The sequence below is a fragment of the Hippopotamus amphibius genome, chromosome 7 (assembly GCF_030028045.1).
Source record: "Hippopotamus amphibius kiboko isolate mHipAmp2 chromosome 7, mHipAmp2.hap2, whole genome shotgun sequence".
Lineage (NCBI taxonomy): Eukaryota > Metazoa > Chordata > Mammalia > Artiodactyla > Hippopotamidae > Hippopotamus > Hippopotamus amphibius.
Genome location: NC_080192.1, coordinates 86,403,328 through 86,422,568, shown reverse-complemented (window position 1 = coordinate 86,422,568; position 19,241 = coordinate 86,403,328). Strand labels below are relative to the sequence as shown.

Below are 19,241 nucleotides of genomic sequence, written 5' to 3'. Positions count from 1 at the left end.
AAAAGAGACAGAAGGAATGACCACTTGAGATAAGAGGATAGCCTAAAGAATGATATACTGGATGCCAAGCGAAGAAGGTGTTCAGGGAAGGAATGATCAACTGTGTAATGATGTTTAAGTAATGGAGCTCTTTGGTGAACTTGAACAATCTATAGGAGTGCGGGGGTGAAAGTCTGATTGCATAAGTTCAAGGAGAATGGGAGGTGAGGAATTGGAGACAGTGCGTTAAGACAACTGTTTTACACTTTTCCTGGAAAGGGGAGATGTGAGGTGGTAGCTGAAATGAGAAGAGGGTTTGAGAGGGTTGGTATTTTTTTTTTTTCCTGACAAAAGTAAGAGGAATCAGATCATATTTATAAGCTGATAGAGAGGGAAAAGTGGTGAAACAAGAGAGAGGATAGACTTGCCAGAGTGGTTTTAGTAAGCAAGAAGGAATGGACTCTCTTGCCCAAGTGGAGAGAGGTTGGCTTAACTAGGAGCACAGTTTATCCGTAATAACAGGGAGAGTGGCAACACAAATGATTACGGACTTGAGTAGGCGTGGTAGGAACTTGGGGAAGGTCTCCTGGTTGTGTCTGTTTTCTCTCGTGTCTGAAACAGGAAGAAAGATCAGCTAAGAGTGAATGTGAGGAAAGAGGAAAAACATGAACTAGTCTGGTGAGTGAGCAGGAGAATGCTGGACGGTGTCAAGGACCCATTTGGACTTAGTGGTCTTGAATTTAAAGTGAGACCAGTCACCACAGCTGTGTGTTTTTCTCCAGCCAAATCAAAAACATTAAAAGGAATGAGAAGGGCTGCCTGCCTCATGGTGTTATTTAAAGATGTTCTGTCCTGTACCTTGGGACACATGCCCCTAAAGGATGCTCTGTCCTCAGAGCCCAGAGAGGTACAGAGTACTTCACAAAATAAGTGGTTTGGGGAGACCATCAGGTGCGGTTTGAGCTGCCTCTCCCAATTTTCCTGACCTTTGCTTCCTAACCTTTCCAGATTTCTATGCATCCTTCTTGCTTTCTCATCTAGCCGAGGTTTGCTGAGCGCCTACCATGGGAGGTAGACTCTGATGTGGTACAGCTCCTCCCCTTTGAGGAACTCACAACTAAGTGGGAGGAGCAAACTTCTAAACATAATTTCTATGCAGTGTGATGAGTGCTGTATTTGGACGTGGAAACTCAGAAGGGTGTTCCAGGCACAGGAAGTAACACTTGCCAACGCAGAGCCTGAAGAAACATGCAGTTTTAATATCAGGCTTGTGCCTGGAGTTTAAAGGGCCTGTGAGAGGATAGAACATGAAAGTTTGGAAGGGTAGGATTTGCCAGATGTTGAACACCTAGGAGTTTCTTGTGTAGGCTGTGGGAGGCCACTGAGGACATAAAGCCAGTATTAATTTTTAAAAGGAAATTGGTTAGAATGAATGAATGAAAAGAAAGCTTCACAAAGCAGACACTTTGTATGTCTTGTTTGCTGCAGTACCCATTGTACCTTGCATCCAGTGTGATGAATGAATGAACAGGAACAGAGTTTGGAGTAGACAGACTAGGTTTTATGACTGTTGTAGTCGTTGGAGGGAGGAGAGATGCAGGCCTGAACAGAGAGAATGGCGGGACAGAGAAGGCGTGATAGTTTGAGAAAGATTTTGGAAGTCGGATTGACAGGACTTGGTGGCCACTTGGAGGTGAGGGATAAGGAGGTTTAGTTTGGACACTGTCTCTGAAAACTGAGGCTGGGAATAAAGGAAGAGGAAGTCTGGGAGGTAAGAGTTATGTTTGGAGGAGGTGCCTCTGAGAGAGACAGAGAGAGATGTTTTGAGGTAAATGAGAGTAAGTGCCTGAAGTGAAGAGACAAATTGGAGCTGACGTCTCAGCTATGGAAGTTGTTGACTTGTAGGGGTAGTTGTTGAAGCCTTGGAAGTGAATGCAGTTGCCCAAGGAAAGTGTGACTAATGGGAAGTGGACTGGGGAAGCTTAATCTGGCTCTTTCTAGTTTCATCTCCTATTATGTTATTCTCCATCACCCCACACACTGTGATGACTCTCCCCAGGCAGAATTGGGCACTGCCTCCTATGTGTGCTTACATAACATTTTGTACCTAGAACTGCTGCAGCACTTGAGTTCTTTTGAGACTGTCTGCACCTTCAGTACCTTCCCTGAGTTAGCCACGTAGTGTCTTGTTCATCTTTGTGTCACCAGCACCTAACCCACGCCTGGCCCATTGTACTCATTCAGTGTTTAGCAGATGCTTGAATCCTGTACTGTGATATCCATGTGGAAGTTAGTCATTGGTATCCACAGAGGAAATACAGTAAACTGCTTTTACATTCAAATCAAATAGTTAGCTTGTTCTCTAACCACAGGTGACATCCCCCCAAAATCAGAGTATCCATTCAGGAAACCTAAACAGGGGAAGGTAAACCCCTGTCCCAGCTGAAGTTAGATATGTTTAGAGAGGCTTTTCTTGTAGTCCTGCTGCTCTAAATCTTGTTAATCTGATCCTGTGGGTACAGATAGTAGCATGTAAGGAAAATAGATCAGTGAAGTTGCAAGTAATGGCATCTAGCACGTGTTATGAGCCATATGCTACATGTGACTAAGAGTCAAAAGCTTGGAACCTAGAATCCCTTAAAATTTAAAAAATAAAATACCTAGCCTATCTTTTAAGTTTATTCATTACTAAAGTGTATCATCGCCTTCCAAAGCCAGTTATGATTACAAACCTAAACTGAAGAAAGGATTGCCGTAGGAAATATTGTCAGTGAGTCATCTCAGACTAGTCTCACTTTGTTTTATTTGTTTTTTTTTTTCATTTTGATTTTCAAAGACCCAACAGAGAAGAAACCTCACTTTTGCCATCTAGAGACTTATACGTAAAGCTTCCCTAATAACATATCCTCCAACATTCAAAATTAGTAATTTAACATCACTAATGTCATCTTTTACTTTCATTAAGTATAAACATTTGGGCAAGAATCTTAGGGAAAAGAGACCTATTTATTCCAAACATGGTCTCCGAAATACAATGTTTGGAATAAGGTGGATTCTCTGTTTCTGTGGTTCACCTCATTCCCTCCATCCATCTCCATTCTTAGCACCTGGCCGGATACTCAGGATGCAAAGGAAATAAGGTTCGTCCCCGTCTTCAAAAAGTGAGCCCCCAGTCTAGCTGGAGAGACTAATGCGTCAACAAATAATTACAACATGACGCCTCTGTAAACCAGAGCAGACAGTAACTGACTCTGCCCGGGGGTAAAGTGAAGCGAGCTCAAGGAGACCTCGCTGAGAAAGCAGCAGTCAAAGGATGAATCAGCCGGTGAGCAGAGTTGTGGAGGGCCTTCCAGATCAGTGAGGGTCTCGTGCTAAACGCACAAGTTTGACTTGTACTCTGGAAGCTGTGAGGAACTTTTTTTTTTTTTAAACAACAATTTTTTTTTTTTTCTCATGAAAAGAAGATAAAAGTAATCAGGGTCGAAATATATCAAGTTTCTTTTAAGTCAGCTGAGTGATGTTTTTTCTCAGAATGCTTTCAGGCTCAGAGCCTACCTGATCCTGGGTGCTTAGTCTCAGTATAAGTTCCTTGAGGGCAGCATCTCAGCTTACTTCATTTTAGTTATAGTACCCACCATTAGTGGCTACTCTGTAAACATCTGTTGGTTGAATGAATGAATGCAGCATCAAATGTAGTTCCTGAAATAAAGGCTTTAAATTTTCTCTGGGAGAGGTATTTTTTTGTTTAAAGATAGGTAGTTTTATATTTACCGCTTTTGTTTGCTTTTTGGCAAAGGGTTATACATCTTTTTCAGAAGAAAATGCCTGAAGATGATGTATATTTAAGAGGCTCCCATGAACTGCAGCTATATTAAATTTAAAGTAATATATCATTTTGAGTGATACATCAGATACTATTATCTTACTACTAGGTTTTAGTATAATGTAGCTATAACAGGCATTGTAGTTTATAGAAAAATTTGTGGGAGGAAAAAACCCCACGATTTAGGAAAATATGAGTGTTAACAACAGAACTCTTTGGTCCAGCCTGTGGAATGACAATCCTGGTGCTAATAAAAGTCAACATGTTGATGTAATGTACTCTAACAAAGTACCTCCTACCCTTCCTGAGCCATGGCACACGTAATAAAGTACAGTGGCAGCCAAGGCCCTAAAGGAAGGTTTAATGCTGCTTATGATATCTGATACCTCCCAAATTTCATATTAAAAAGTATATTGAAAGAGAACAGTTAAGTTGGGATCTAACTTAATTGTGATAAGTCTGAGATAATGATATCAAAAGAGGCTTGGTGCTCAGCATAGAGACCAGACAAAGGGAGGCATTTGTCAGTTGGCCCAGGGTTGCCTGAAGAAGAGAGACTTCAGTAGACACAGATGTTCTGGTCACTAGGAGGAGGCCAGTGTAGCAGTGGAGAACCAGACACCTTTCTTTTGAAACCCCTGGGAATACTTCAAAACATTTGTCTTGAAACCCAAAAACTTATTAAAAGGAAGAAAAAAACTATTACAGTCAGGTATCATAGCCTTAAGAAAAGTTATGTTGTGTCTAGTTTTAATATAAATACATAATTTTGAATTACTTTTTAAAATAAGTATTTCATATCTGTGAGTGGTGCCTAGTCCAGCTGAGTTCCATTGGAATGCAGTTTAAGAAATGCCACCACCCTATGGTGAATTACCCAGGCACTCCGAGCCCTACAGCATCATGGATGGCAAAGCTTCTAGGACCTTCTGCTATCATTTACTGTCCTTCTTTGCTGAAACTCTGGCTTCTCATTACTAAACTGGCTTTCCAAAAGCTTTGGAATGGGGAGTGGTGTTCAAGGTGGGGATGTTGCCCTGGTGTGATTGTTCCAGTAATTGAAACTGTATATTTCCCATTACTTCTCATTTATTGGCATTCTGGGTTTTATATGTTTAAATGGCATGAGTTGGTTTCTCAGAGTACTTACTGCCCTTGGATGAACTAATAGTGTCTGATCTCAGAGGTGAAGTTGGCATGCCCTAACCCTCAGGGCCCTTCCTTTCCATCTGCAATTGTTCCTTGGGTAGTTGTTTTCAAACTTTTAAAAAAATTTCAATAATTCTAACAACGATTCAACCTCACCCATCTAACAAATCAATCACCTTCATCTTTTCATATTAATTAAAATAGTTTTTCAGCCCATAGCCAGAGACCAGGTTTTAGGCTTAATCAACAACCTGCGATCTAAATATTGACTATTCGTGCCAAATATTTTAAACTAGGGACTATTCAGGGCAGGCAGGTATCTGATAATAAATGAATTCAGCCAATTTGTAATTCCTGCAACTCTGTTGGGCACTCCATAAGCCCAAAGGGTTTTATTTAGTAGTCTGGGATATGGTTTTGGAACCTGTAGTTTTTTGAAACCATCTCTGTTGATTGTGATCAGATTGTTCTGGATAGCAATCTCAAATATAAGTCTGCATCACGATCACTTGGAGCATACTTTAAACATGTGGATTCCTCAGATCCAACCTCAGAGATTCAGATCCTGTTAGGAAACCAAAATTGAGACCCAATGAAGCAATCAAAACAATTAAATGCTAAATGTATCAGAGGCAGTTTATGAATATCGCTTGTTTGATTCAACTGCCCAACGTGGTAGGAATTTGGTGTGAGCTAGAGATGTCCTGAACTTTGTGAAAGAGGTGGGCCTTAGGCTTAGTGGGAGAAGGGATTTAGACGCAGGCTGAGCAGAGCAGGGGAAGGCATTTATTCACTGAAGTGTGGGAAGAGCAGAGGCTGAGCACATGTACAAAGGCACACAGGAGCTGGGTGGAGGTGGGACTGAGAGATGAGCATGACTGTACAAAATGCACAGATTTATGTGTTTGTTCTTTAGGAGCTGGAGTGGTGTGTAATAAATGTCACATATTGGATGTGTGGGTTCTTCTGATGAGACATCTCTATTCCCGATCAGTAATCACGAGTGGCTGATAGAATTGACTGGAAGGTTGCCTCCCCTTTCCTTCTCTTGGTTCCATTTGGGTTCCTCCTAAGGGTAGAACTCACTTGAGAAAGATCATCTCTGATAGGGGAGATTGAGCTCTAAGTGCATTATTATGGTTCGTGTTTTGGTTTTTAACAGTTTTGGGTTTCGTAGGGAACTGAAATTAATAAATGTATGTTTTATTCATTTACCTAGGTCATCAGTCTGAGCTTTGGTTCTTGTCCTGGAGGAACCCCATCTTTATTTATGTTTTATTTGTTTATTTTTGGCTGCTTCGGGTCTTGGTTGCAGCACGCGGATCTTCATTGATGCATGCAGGGTCTTAAATTGCGGTGCTGGCTCCTCTAGTTGTGGCGTGTGTGTTCTCTCTCTCTAGTTGTGGCGCTCAGAGTGCATGGGCTCTGTAGTTTGAGGCACACAGGCTCTCTAGTTGAGGTGCGTGAGATCTTAGGTGTGGCACACGGGCTTAGTTGCCCCGTGGCATGTGGAATCTTAGTTCCCTGACCAGGGATCGAACTCACATCACCTGCACTGGAAGATGAATTCTTTACCACTGGACCACCAAGGAAGTCCCCATCCTGCTCTTAACACAATTTGTTATTAGTTACTCATGTGTTTATTTGGTATCTATCTCTCTCTCATACAAGCTCTGTGAGGGCAAAATCCGTCCTGTGTTTTGTTTACCATTGTACCTCCAGTGCCGGACAGTTCTGAGCACATAATAACACTCCCTGAATATTGGTTAGATTTGTTGAATGAATGAGGGTCATTGTCTTCATTTTCTATCTTGAAACACTTGTAATTTTTCAGTGTCACAGAATAAATAGGACTGTGATTCAAGCTTTACAACACATGTAGCTGATTTCATCTGCTTTTGAGAGTCTATTCCATTTTTAACTGTTATTAAATACTCTGTTCCTCTGGGAGGTTGGGACATTAAAATTACAAATCAAATCTTAGGGATATTTTTCCTTCCTGTTGCCTGCATTCATTATGGTGACTCTGGTTAGTCTGACAGTGATATGGCTGCTGAGTTTTGAAATTGGAAAAACTGGTACTTGTTCCCTTGAGTTGGGCATTCGTGGCAGAGTTTAGTAGCAGCCTTCTCCTGCAATCCTGATTTGGGAAGCATCCCAATACATGCTGTTTGCATTGCAGCTGTGGGAAAATCCACCTTTGTGAAGTTACTCACGAAAACTTACCCAGAGTGGCACGTAGCTACAGAACCTGTAGCAACATGGCAGAATGTCCAGGCTGCTGGCACCCAAAAAGTAAGTTTTCAGTTGTAGTGGGTAGTTGGCAGGCATGGGTGAATAAACTAATTGTAATAATCTAATTTGCTCTGAGTAGGTGAAGTAGTCCAGTTTGAGTCTCCTTTTAAAAATGTTAATAACTTCATTCCGGACAGCAGACCATGTACACCAGAGAGGATATGACTTTTTAAAATATGTTTACTTTGATTTTTGTGGTTTTTACATGTCTATATAAGTGACTATCTCTGTTTTTTGTGGTTTCCCAAAATATGTCCAGCCATCTTGGCTTTGAAGATAAATTGTCATTCCTACCTTTAAGTATGTTACTGAAACTGACCATCAGGATTAGTAGTTAATTATAGTGGTTTTAACTTATTCATGAATGCTTAGAAATTGAAAGGGACCTTAGCATCTTGTCACATTTTGAGTCAATGCAGAAATAATAGCTAGTGTTTATAAAGTGCATACTGTGTGCCAGGCACTGTACTATCCCAAGCACTGTACATTTCAAGTATGCCTCGTGGCTTAAACCCTAGTGTCTGGGATGTTGCTTTGGAAGAGGCCATAGGGTTGGTTTCAACACCAGCCACATCAGTGTGAGTAGGGAAGAACCATTTTGGACGTGAACCTTAGAGGGAGCTGAGGGAGTGGCAGTACCATGCCTCAGTCTCCACAGATTCCTGCAGTTCCAGGAACAATTACTGAGTGCCTCGTTTTTGTTTTTTAATAACCTATTGTTAGAAAGTTCTTGTATGAGCCACTTTGCATACCTGTGACTAACTCATTGGTTCAAATTCTGCCTCTTAAGTCTTTGAACTTTTCCACATGGCAACCCTTCATATATTTCTAAGGCAATGATTTGCCGGCTTTTTCTCCCCCTCAAGTCTTCTCTCTTTGAAACCAAATACCATATTCCTCCAGACTGCTTCTCATGCGGAAGTAACTTTGTCTAGGAGATGCGCTCTGGTTTGTTAGTTTTCCACCTAGGTTTTAGTAAGTGGTACTCAGAGCTGAACAGGACATTCTGGATGTAGTCTAAATGGTACAGAATATCATAGAACTTGTTCTGGGTGCCATTTTTCTGTTATTCCAATTTAGGATTGTGTTACCTTTTTTGGCAGACACATAAAATAGTTATTGAGGATATTTCTCTTTTAAACTGTCTCCGTATTGGGGGGGGGGTGTGTGTGCATATTTGTGAAATTAACTTTCCCATTTAGAAAATAAATTATTTTTTTCCGAGTATCCCACAGGTCACCTGTTTTGGGGATTTAAAAATATATCCACCAATTGTTTGATACTTTCCTTCAAGAAGTGGACCTTAATTCTCCCCTTAAGTGTGACCTGGACTTAGTGACTTGCATCTAATGAATAAGTGTAGCAGGATTAACAGTGTGTGACTTTCTACAGTAGGTCGTAAAAGACGTTGTATCTTCCATCTTGTTCTGTCTTGATCACTTTTGGCTCTGGGGATGCCAGCTGCCATGTCTGTGAAGAGGCCCACGCAGCAAGGAACTGAGTCCTCCTGCCAACAGCCATATGAGTGAGTCTTCTTGGAAGCAGATCCTTCAGTCCCCAGTCAGGTCTTCCGATGACTGTAGCCTTAGCCAATATACTGACTGAAATCTTCTGGAAAACCCTGAGGCAGAACCACCCAGCTAAGCTGTGTCCCAAATTCCTTTTCCACAGAAATGTATTTATGAATATTTTTTGTTTAAGCCACTAAATTTTGGCACAACTTAGATAACTGATACTCCCATAATCCCATTATCCAGTGATAAAACAGTTAACATTTTTGTCCTTTTAGATTTCTTTCTACAAATGAGAAAATGCATATGTTTACATACACATATAAATGTATAGAACATATATACATTTCCTCTTTAAAAACAAAAATTGTGATTGTCACTTGCATGTCACTTGACATATGAGGTCTTCTTCCTTTTACAGCAATGTCATTTTAATGGTTGCTGTATACTGCATAATGTGGTATACTGTCATTTAGTTATCCAGTCTTTTATTTTGAATATTAAGCCTTCTAATTTCTCCCTGTTTTAAACAATGTCACAGTGGTGAATATTTCTGTAGCTATATCTTTTTTCTTTTTAATAGCTAAATTTTGAGTTTAATCTAGAACTGGAATTTTGATGTCCAAAAATAACATTTTCGTTGAGACTTTTGTTGTATTTTGTAAAGTTTTTCTTCAGAAACGTTGTTCTATTTTTCGCATATTTTCAGCAACACTGGGTTTTGGTTTTTTTTCATCCTTTCTGATTTGAGAGAAAGAAAATGAATGACGTGTTATTTTATTTTACATTTCTTTAATTACCAGTGAATTGAACAACTTTTTAATGTTTATTGGCCATTTATTAGTATTCTTTAGTGAATTGCTTATTCAACCCCTTGCTTTTTTTTTTTTTCCCCTCTATTGAACTCTTCAGGTTTTTGTAATGGCTTCGTAAGAACTCATTGTATATGTTAAATATCTTAACTCTTAGTCATATATTGTCGATACTTTCCCCAGTTTGTCATTTTTCCTTTCGTTTTCTATATGATATATTTTGCAATATAATACTTTTAAGTTTTTTTGTGGTCAAATCTATCGTTTTCTTCGTAGTTACGCCTTTGATGTGAAAGTTTAAAAAGACCTCTTACAGCCCAAGATTATAAAAACATGCACTTGTTTTTCTTTCCCTTGCTTTTAAAGTTTTACTCTTTATGTGACTTTAAAAGTTACAGGAGTCTAATTTTCTCTGAGTTGTTATCTGCACTCCCAGTAATAGTCTTGTTTAGTTTATTCCTGAGTGGTTATATATTTTGTTGTTATTGTGACTGGGATCTGTTTTCCCATCATCTTTTTCAAAGTGGTTATTGCTCTTTTAAAGAAAAGCAGTTGATTGTTGTATATGTCTTGCGTGACTTAATTCTCATATTAATTTTTTTTTGCTTTATTTGCTTGAGGTTTTAGAAATTAATAGTTTTCTCTAAATACTAATCATTTGTAAGAATTTTCCAATATCCAAACCTCATTTCTGTTTTCTTTTGTTGGGTAGAAGTTCCAGAACAATATTAAATAATAGCAGTGAAGATAGTCACTCTTTTTTCTGCCTTTAGTGAAACTACCTCTAATGTATCATTGTTAAGTTCTGTGCTTGTCATTCATTTCAGGAGACCATGTGGAGGAGGTACCCTTCTATTACTAGGATGTTAACTGTTTTTATTAGTATCAGATGTTAAGTTTTCATCAAAAGCCATTTTTAGCATCTAGGGAGATAATCATGAGATTTTTCTTTTCTTTTTTAATCTCTTAGTATTAGTCATAGATTTGATAATGATGTCATTCTCACATTCCTAGAATGAACCCTTTCGGTCATGGTGTACTGTTGCACTAATTTGCTAATATGTTGTTTGGAATTTTGCATGCGTATTTATAAATTTAATTGGTATTACTATTTGTGTGTACAGTTTTTGACAGGTTTTACCATCAGGGTTATGAAAATGAATTGGGAGCTTTGTATCATCTTTAGTATAGAAATTACGTATTCCTTGAAGGTATGATAGAAATCAGTTTTAAAATTATATGGATTCATTGCTGTTTGGGGAAAATAGTCTGGACAGTTGTCTCTTCCTCAGTTATTATTCAAGGTTTTTAGTTAGTTTTGATAATTTCGTTTTCTAGAAAGTTGCCCTTTTTTTGAGATTATCAAATTTAATAATGTAAAATTAGTACATGTATTCTTTTATAGTTTAAGTTCTTCTGTATCGAAAGTTATTGTGTCTTTTGTCTGATGTTGCTTATCTGTGTGAATATTTTGGGAGGGATAGATTTGATAGATGATTGTCTATTTATTAGTCCTTTTTTAAAAGACCCAATTAATGGATTTTAATTCTATTGGGGCTTGCATTCTAATTCATTAATTTTTGCTTTTAAATTTATTTCTCAGAATTTCTTTGCATTTTTACAGCTCTTTAGTGTGAATGACTAATTTGTGTATTTTTCCCTTTTTTCTGCCTTAATAATAAAATCATTTGCAATGGGAAATTTTCTCCATGGGATAAACTTTGGCTCTTTCTTCTAGATTTTGACATATGAGAATTTAACTGAAATTTCTAAAGTGTTTGTAATTATAGTTTTAATTTATTTTTTGCCTAAGAATTATTTTTAGTGTTTCACATATTCTGAGTAGATTTTGTGTGTTTATTATTTTGTTAATTCTAATTCTATTTTGTTATGATCAACGTGGCTTATACAGTTTCTCATTGGGGAAACTGAGGTTTTCTTCATGGCCTATGTGTGACCAATTTTGGTAAGTGTGCCATGGATTTTTAAGAAGAATATGTAGTATCTGTAAGGTGTATATAGTTTGATGTGACATATTTTATAAATTCCAAGATGCCATTGGTTATAAGACATTATCAGTTTAGTAACACTTCTAAGGAATAATTAAAATGTCTGTTACATTTAGTAAGCATCATAAGATGTATCCCAGTTTCAGATATGTGAAAAAAATAATGATTTAGAGTCTTATCCTCCAAGTTCTCATTTTGAGGGTCTACTGTTTTTATTAAATTCTGAGAGAAGTGTACTAGTTTTGTGCTTTTATTGTTTTGTCCATTTCTCCTTGTATTTTTAATTGACTTTATATTTTTGTATTCATTGCTTTATTATTGCGTATAAAACTGTTCATGATTTTTTGTGAAGTCTTTATTGGTTTATTAGGCTTAAAAAGTCCTCTTGTAGCATTTAATGCTTTTTTAAAAAAATATTTATTTTATTTGTCTGACTGCACTAGGGTCTTAGTTGTGGCACGTGGGATCTAGTTCTCTGACCAGGGATCGAACCCAGGCCCCCTGCATTGGGAACACAGAGTCTTAACCACTGGACCACCAGGGAAGTCCCAATGCTTTTTTTCTTAATACAGCTTTGCCACATCTGCTTTCTTTTTATTTGCATCTACTTGGTGGATTTTGCTGCCCCTTTGTTTTCAGCTAGTCTGTGTCATCTTGTTTTAGGTATTTCACTTATGAACAGGATTTTTAGCTTTTACCCAATCTTAGGGTTTGCCTTTCCTGGGAATTTTTCTCTTTTATCATGATTGTGTTTAATTTATTCCTGCCACTGTAGTTTGTGCTTTCACCTCTTTTTTTCCCTTTTTGCTGTATTTGAATATTTCTTTCATTTTTCTCCCCTTCATTCATATGGAAATTTTACTGTTTTTACTCTACTAGTAGAAACATTTAAATTAAAAATATACATGTTTAAGACTCACGGATACAGAAAACAGACTTGTGGTTACCAAAGGGGAGAGGGAAGGGGGAGGAACAAGTTAGGGATGTAGGATTAACAGATATAAACTACTATGTATAAAATAGATGAGGCAACGAGGATATACTGTACAGCACAGGGAATTATAGCCATTATCTTCTAATAACCCATAATGGAGTATAATCAGCAAAAATGCAGAATCACTATGCTGTACACCTGAAACTAATATAATATTGTAAATCAACTATACCTCAATAAAATATATATATACACACATGCATACATGTTTAAACCTACTTATCAATGTTAATGGAGTCTCTATGAAAGAAAAAAATAAGTTTTACTACTTTTTTATTAGTTTCTTCTCCAGACTCCATCCCCCAGGTATAGAAATCTGTAATTTTATAGATCCAGAATGTTTTTACATAGTGAAATTTCTCTCTCTCTTTCTCTCTTTTTTTCTTTTCTTTTTTTTTTTCTGGCCATGCCATGCGGCTTGTGGGATCTTAGTTTCCCAACTAGGGATTGAACCTGGGCCCCAGCAGTGAAAGCACCAAGTCCTCACATTGGACCACCAGGGAATTCCCTGAAATTTCTCTTTTAACTATAGAAATTGGCAGTAAACGTCTTAACCATATTAACAATAATTGCTTTCATACTTAGCTCTGTTTTACTGGTCATTCACTGACCTCTGTTTTATTACTTCTTCTCATTTCTTAATTCTTTACTTTGATTCATTTTTCAATTGGTTGAAATATATTTTAGAGAAATTTTTTTCAGAATGTGGGCGCTATAATTTCTGAGTGATTGCTTGTCTTAAAATGTCTTTAGTTTCTGTCCTAGGGAAGTGTTATGGTTCTGATCTTTTTTTAGCATAAGTAATTAATGTTTTTTCCCCTCCTTAGGTTTTTGTTTTGTTCTGCTTTTATGAGTTGTTGACATCTTGCCAGGATAGGGGTGTGTGTGTGTGTGTGTGTGTGTGTGTGTGTGTGTGTGTGTGTGTGTGTGTGTGTGTGTGTGGTGTGAAAGCTGTATATGTAAATGTATGTTAAATCCTTTCTGGAACTCAACGAATTTCCCTGGTGGAAAGTCGCACATCTTCAGAGATTTTCTTTAATTTTTTTTCTTTGATCTTAGCTTCTTTTTCACGTGATCGGTTCCTCCTGACTATAACTCCTAGTTGTACCATGGTTTTAAACTTCATTTCTGTTCTAAAATACCTGGAGATACGTCATGTTTCTATTAGAGAGTGATTCTCAACAATGGTGAAATTTGATGTGAAGGAGACACGTACCTTATGAGTAGCGGTCTTCCTCTGCTCATGCCTTTTTTTGGGGGGGCTGGCATTTCACCCCTCTGTATTGGACTCACGAGAAGGAAAATCATTTGCTTTGATTAAGTAGCTTTGTCTGAGGTATGGGTACTGTGAAGTTGCACATTATTTTAGCCCTTGTTTGAAAAGTTGTTTGATATAAAATTGTATTAACTGCTGTCAGGTGGGACACAAGTGACATTACACGTTGATGTATCTTTCCAGAGGAAAGAAAGAAAAAACAAAAAGTACCCTACTACTATAAAACAATGTATATTGGATCTCCTAAACTGAGTTTCTTTTTATTTCTTTCATAATTTTCTGCTTTTTTTCTCTTAGTTTAGGGAAACTTTCTTGAGTTAATATTCTATATGATATTCACTAATTGGGTTTACTGTAGTTTACAGTCTGTTGGTTACTATCTTCATTGGAAGCTTTGTTTTGGCGATTGCATTTTTCTCCTCTAAGAATGTTCTTTTCATATTGCTCCGTTTGGGTTTGGTTTTTTTGTTTGTTTTTGGGGTTTTTTGGCCACACCACACTGCATATAGGATATTAGCTCCCCAACCAGGGATCAAACCCATGCCCCCTGGAAGGAATGGAAGCTCTTAATCTTTTTTTTTTTAATAAATTTATTCATTTATTTATTTATTTATTTTATTGGCTGTGTTGGGTCTTCGTTGCTGCACAGGGGCTTTCTCTAGTTGCGGCGAGCGGGGGCTTCTCATTGCGGTGGCCTGTCTTGTTGCAGAGCATGGGCTCTAGGCACGTGGGCTTCAGTAGTTGTGCCACATGGGCTCAATAGTTGTGGCTCATGGGCTTTAGAGTGCAGGCTCAATAGTTGTGGCGCACAGGCTTAGTTGCTCCGCAGCATGTGGTATCTTCCTGGGGCAGGGATCAAACCCGTGTCCCCAGCATTGGCAGGCGGATTCTTAACCACTGCGCCACCAGGGAAGTCCGAAGCTCTTAATCTTAACCACGGGACCACCAAGGAAGTCCCTGGCTCCTTTTTATGATAGCCTGTTCTTATCTATGTGGCAGTCTCTTGTATCTCATGGAACTTTTTCTGTTTTCTCCAGTTTCTGGCAATAGCTCTGTCTCCTGAGAGGCTGCCTGTCCTGAGCACATGGATGGGTCCACTGCTTTTGAATTGCTGGATATTTTATATCCAATGATTGTCCCTCTATTGTTTATATGTTTGAAGGGATATTTGCATACGTTCTGTAGCTGAGATAGGTTCTTTAGAAATAGTGTAGGCCTCTGTACAGTCTTTTATTCTGAAACAGGCTCTCTTTGGTAGCCCAAAGCCTGCTGATAGAAGCCCCCATCCAGTCATCCCAGTGCATCTGCCAGCACAGTGCCCCACTCCACTCAGCAGGCTTCCCTGCAGTCTCAGATCTATGCTGCATACCGCAGGCTCCCTACGGTCTCTAGTGAGACCACCAGAGACTCAGGTAGATTCAAATTTGTCTTCCTGCTTCAACCTTCAGCTCTCAGCAGGGGACATTTGTGAGGCTGGTGTGTGTTTGTGGGTTGGGGGATTGGAAGGAGGGAAGTTGTTTTGTGATCCACTCTGCTCTACACACATTGCTCCTGCTGAAGTCTTCCAAAGGATAGGACCCTTCTTTGGAATCCAGGGGTGATATTTAGCCCAACTGGACCACTTGTGGTTGTCTGACCTTCCCCCCCACCCCCTGTATTTTTGTGTCTACCTGAAGCAGTTTCTTCTTAATCCCCATTTCCATCTGTGGAGATTCCATGTATCATTGACTTCCCAGCTTTTTTTTGTTTGTTTTTGGTTGTGTTGGGTCTTCCTTGCAGCATGCGAGATCTTTCGTTGCAGTGCATGGGCTTCTCTCTAGTTGTGACGTGCAGGTTTTCTCTTCTCTAGTTGTGGTGCGTGGGCTCCAGGGCCTGTGGGCTCTGTAGTTGTGGCGCGTGGGCTCTATAGTTTGCAGCACGCAGGCTCTCCAGTTGAGGTGCGCAGGCTCAGTAGTTGTGGTGTGTGGGCTTAGTTGTCCCGCGGCATTTGGGATCTTCGTTCCCCACTTCTCCTGCATTGCAGAATGGATTCTTTACCACTGGACCACCAGGGAAGTTCCTACTTCCCAGCTTACTGCCACTTTTTGCAGAAACTTTCTCAGATTCCCCACCATATGTGATCACCCCTTCATTGTATATTATGCGTTATAGTCTAGCTCTCCATATCTTTGTCACCCCCTTTCCATTTGCATCTTGAGCTCCTTGAGTTTGGGAACCATGTCTTGCTTGCCTTTATATGGAGAAGTATTAGAATGAAGAAGTCAAGAGGAAGCCAGGTTTGAGTCCCTATTCAACACTTACCGTGACAAGTAACTTACCTGGACAAGTAAGTTCCTTAACCTTTCTGAGTGGATGTTCTCCTCGAGACAGTGAGCATAACAGCAGGACCTACCTCATGATACTGTTTTGAAGATTAAATGAGCTAACATAGCAAAGTGAGCATTGAGATAAGCCTTAGTTTTGTGTTCTGTACCCCTTGCAGCACCTAGCCCACATAGAGTCTTATCCACACAGGCCTTCAGTTAATGGTGACTGAATGAATGCAGATAGAGTGCTTTGTGCAAAACTCACTTTTGCACTGAGTCAGTGGCAGAGCCCAGGAAAGAATCCAGGGTTCCAGAGTATCTTACACATGTTCTCATCTGCATATGCTGAGTAAGTGGGTCTTCACAAGCCTTTCATAATGTGTCTAGATTAAGGAGGAGGGGGTCGTTTTTGTTTGTTCATTTGTTTGTTTAACAAATTGTAGCCTTGCTATAAGAGAGCGAGAACTCTATTTGGTTGGTTGGATTTTCAGATAATCAGTTACTTTCTTGTCCGGGTTGAAGTTTGATAAGGAAATAGCCACAAATAGAAGCTCAAAAGAGAAGCAACGTAGTGTTACAGTGGAACTATCTGATTCCAAGTAGAGTTTTAGATGGTTGTTGATTAAGTCCTCCTCCAACATGCTCCACAAACCCATCAGTCAGTGAATGTGCTAATTCTATGGATCATTCTTCCTCTGCTCTTCTTTGGCATGTTGAAGGTGGCATGTCATCTCCCTCTATCAGATTCTTGTATAATAAGATAGGAAAATCTCTTCCTTGATTATGTAGCTTTGACTAAGCTGAGGGATGTGATTGTATCTTTTTAGTAGAAGGAAACTTGTAATTGCATCTCTCATTGATTATTACACTTGCCGCCGGGCCGGGGGGGGCGGGGGGGGGGGGCAGGTAGAAATGTGGTAAACACTGTGAAGTAAATATGCCTTCTAGGAAATTTTCCTCTTTCGTAATTCACCTCTAGACCTGCACTAACCCCAGTCTCGGAAACTTGCTGGATATGATGTACCAGCAGCCAGCACGATGGTCCTACACATTCCAGACATTTTCTTTTATGAGCCGCCTGAAAGTACAGTTGGAGCCCTTCCCTGAGAAACTCTTAGAGGCCAAGAAGGCAGTGCAGATCTTTGAGAGATCTGTATACAGCGACAGGTAAGACCCTGAGCCCTCTACCGGTCACAAGCTCTGTGCTCAGCACTGCATGTTTTCTCCTCTTGCTCTTGTCATTGAAAATTATACTTGAAAAAACTGTCTTCTTTTTAAAGACAACACCATACAGATTTGTTCAGACTTATAATTTCACAGTTACCATATATGTCAAGAAAGGAAATTGTGTTTCTCATAAACTGAATGCATTTAATTTCTCATACTGGCACTGATTAGGTTTCCTTATTCTTTTCTGGCATACAAGCAGGCTGGTAGCTACCTAGTATAACCATTATATGCTAAAAGGCACAGAATAGACACTTAAGTAGCAGCGTATGTTCTAGCAAACCAAATGAATCAGTGGTTATCACCTTGAAGAAAAAAGCAGACAGAATTAAAATCTGTGTTCCTAAAATGATAGGAGAAATACATTTATCCTTTTTTTATTCTTCAAGAAAGGATTTCTGAATAGAAATGGCATGTTTGTAAAATTGGCTTCTGTCTTGGATTTATCCTTTTTTGACCCTTTGTTGTGTGACAGGGCTTATTGTTGGCCAGAGTCTGTAAGAGACATCCAGTCTCTTACAGGTCAGGGAAAGGGCACTGTCCTGACCACCTGAGGGAGTAAGATGGGGAGTCACTTTTAATGAAGACTAGCAGCTAGCTTGAGAATTCAGCTTATCTGTTCTAGAGGAGTTAGTCCATCTATGCTCCAGAATTCCTGGTTCTGCCTCAAGACCAGGCTATGACTTGTGTTTAAGCCATTTGAAGATGAAGTGAGGGTGCCTTGATCTGGATGTCACTGAGGGTTTTTTTTATCTGAAGGCTGTGAATGACCTGTGTCAGTGTTAAATGGTGGCTTAAAGCAAGATGGTCTATCTTAAGCCCCTTTGAGTTATCAAAATGGAAAATATTGCATTTTTATTGTCCATTCACTTCTGAAGACACTAGATTGGTTACCCATTTAATTCTAAATTAGAAAAGCTAGCTCTGCTTCTTAGTGCTCCCATAAAGCCTCCTGTAGTGAAAAAATAAGGGTACATTTGTAAATGTATTTTGATTTTTTTTTTTTTTAGCATTACTTAAAAATAATTTAAGATATGTAAGACAAACCCTATAGACCAGGCATTCCTTCTCTGTGGACCCCAAGAGAGAGCCTACTCTTTATAAAATCTAAATATGTGAATTATGAATGGTTGGGTTATAGATTTTGGTTCTTTTTCAGTTGTTGGATATACTACTAACTGTTTTCCTTTCCCCTCTCTCAAGCCATGCCTCTTGAATTAGGAAGATGATTTACATATTACTACCTGCTTGGAAGCATATTCACCATCAGTCTTTTGTTTGTTTGTTTTGGCCACGCTGTCCAGCATGTGGGATCTTAGTTCCTTGACCAGGGATCGAACCCGTGCCCCCTGTAGTGGAAGCGCAGAGTCTTAACCACTGGATGAGCAAGGAAGTCTCCTCACCCTCGGTCTTTTGATTTCCAGCCCTTTAGTGAGGTAGACGTGAGAGACCCCTTAGAAATAGAAATACTTTGTTTAGTACTTCCTAGGTGGCGCAGTGGTTAAGAATCCGGCTGCCAATGCAGGGGACACGGGTTTGAGTCCTGCTCTGGGAAGATTCCACATGCCATGGAGCAGCTAAGCCCGTGCACCACAACTATTGAACCTGTGCTCTAGAGCCCGTAAGCCACAACTGTTGAGCCCATGTGCCGCAACTGTTGAAGCCCACGTGCCTAGGGCCCGTGCTCCACAACAAGAGAAGTCACTACAATGAGGAGCCTGTGCACCACAATGAAGAGTAGCCCCCGCTCGCAGCAACTAGAGAAAGCCCGTGTGCAGCAATGAAGACCCAACGCAGCCAATAAATAAATAAAATAAATAAATAAATTTATAAAAAAAAAAAAAGAAATACTTTGTTTAG

At 39.3% G+C, this 19,241-nt stretch overlaps 1 protein-coding gene across 5 annotated transcripts in view; it reads left to right on the top strand.

The window, feature by feature from the left end:
• The window catches only part of DGUOK (deoxyguanosine kinase), a 30,887-nt gene that overhangs the window by 2,111 nt on the left and 9,535 nt on the right, over positions 1-19,241 (top strand). For 3 of the 5 annotated variants that reach the window (XM_057742093.1, XM_057742092.1, XM_057742091.1), the window contains exons 2-3: positions 7,134-7,246; positions 17,134-17,321. In XM_057742093.1, the coding sequence (XP_057598076.1) occupies positions 7,134-7,246; positions 17,134-17,321 (301 nt within the window). Of the gene's footprint in view, positions 1-7,133; positions 7,247-17,102; positions 17,322-19,241 lie in introns of all 5 variants that reach the window. The other 2 variants (XM_057742095.1, XM_057742094.1) reach the window with 2 other exon arrangements.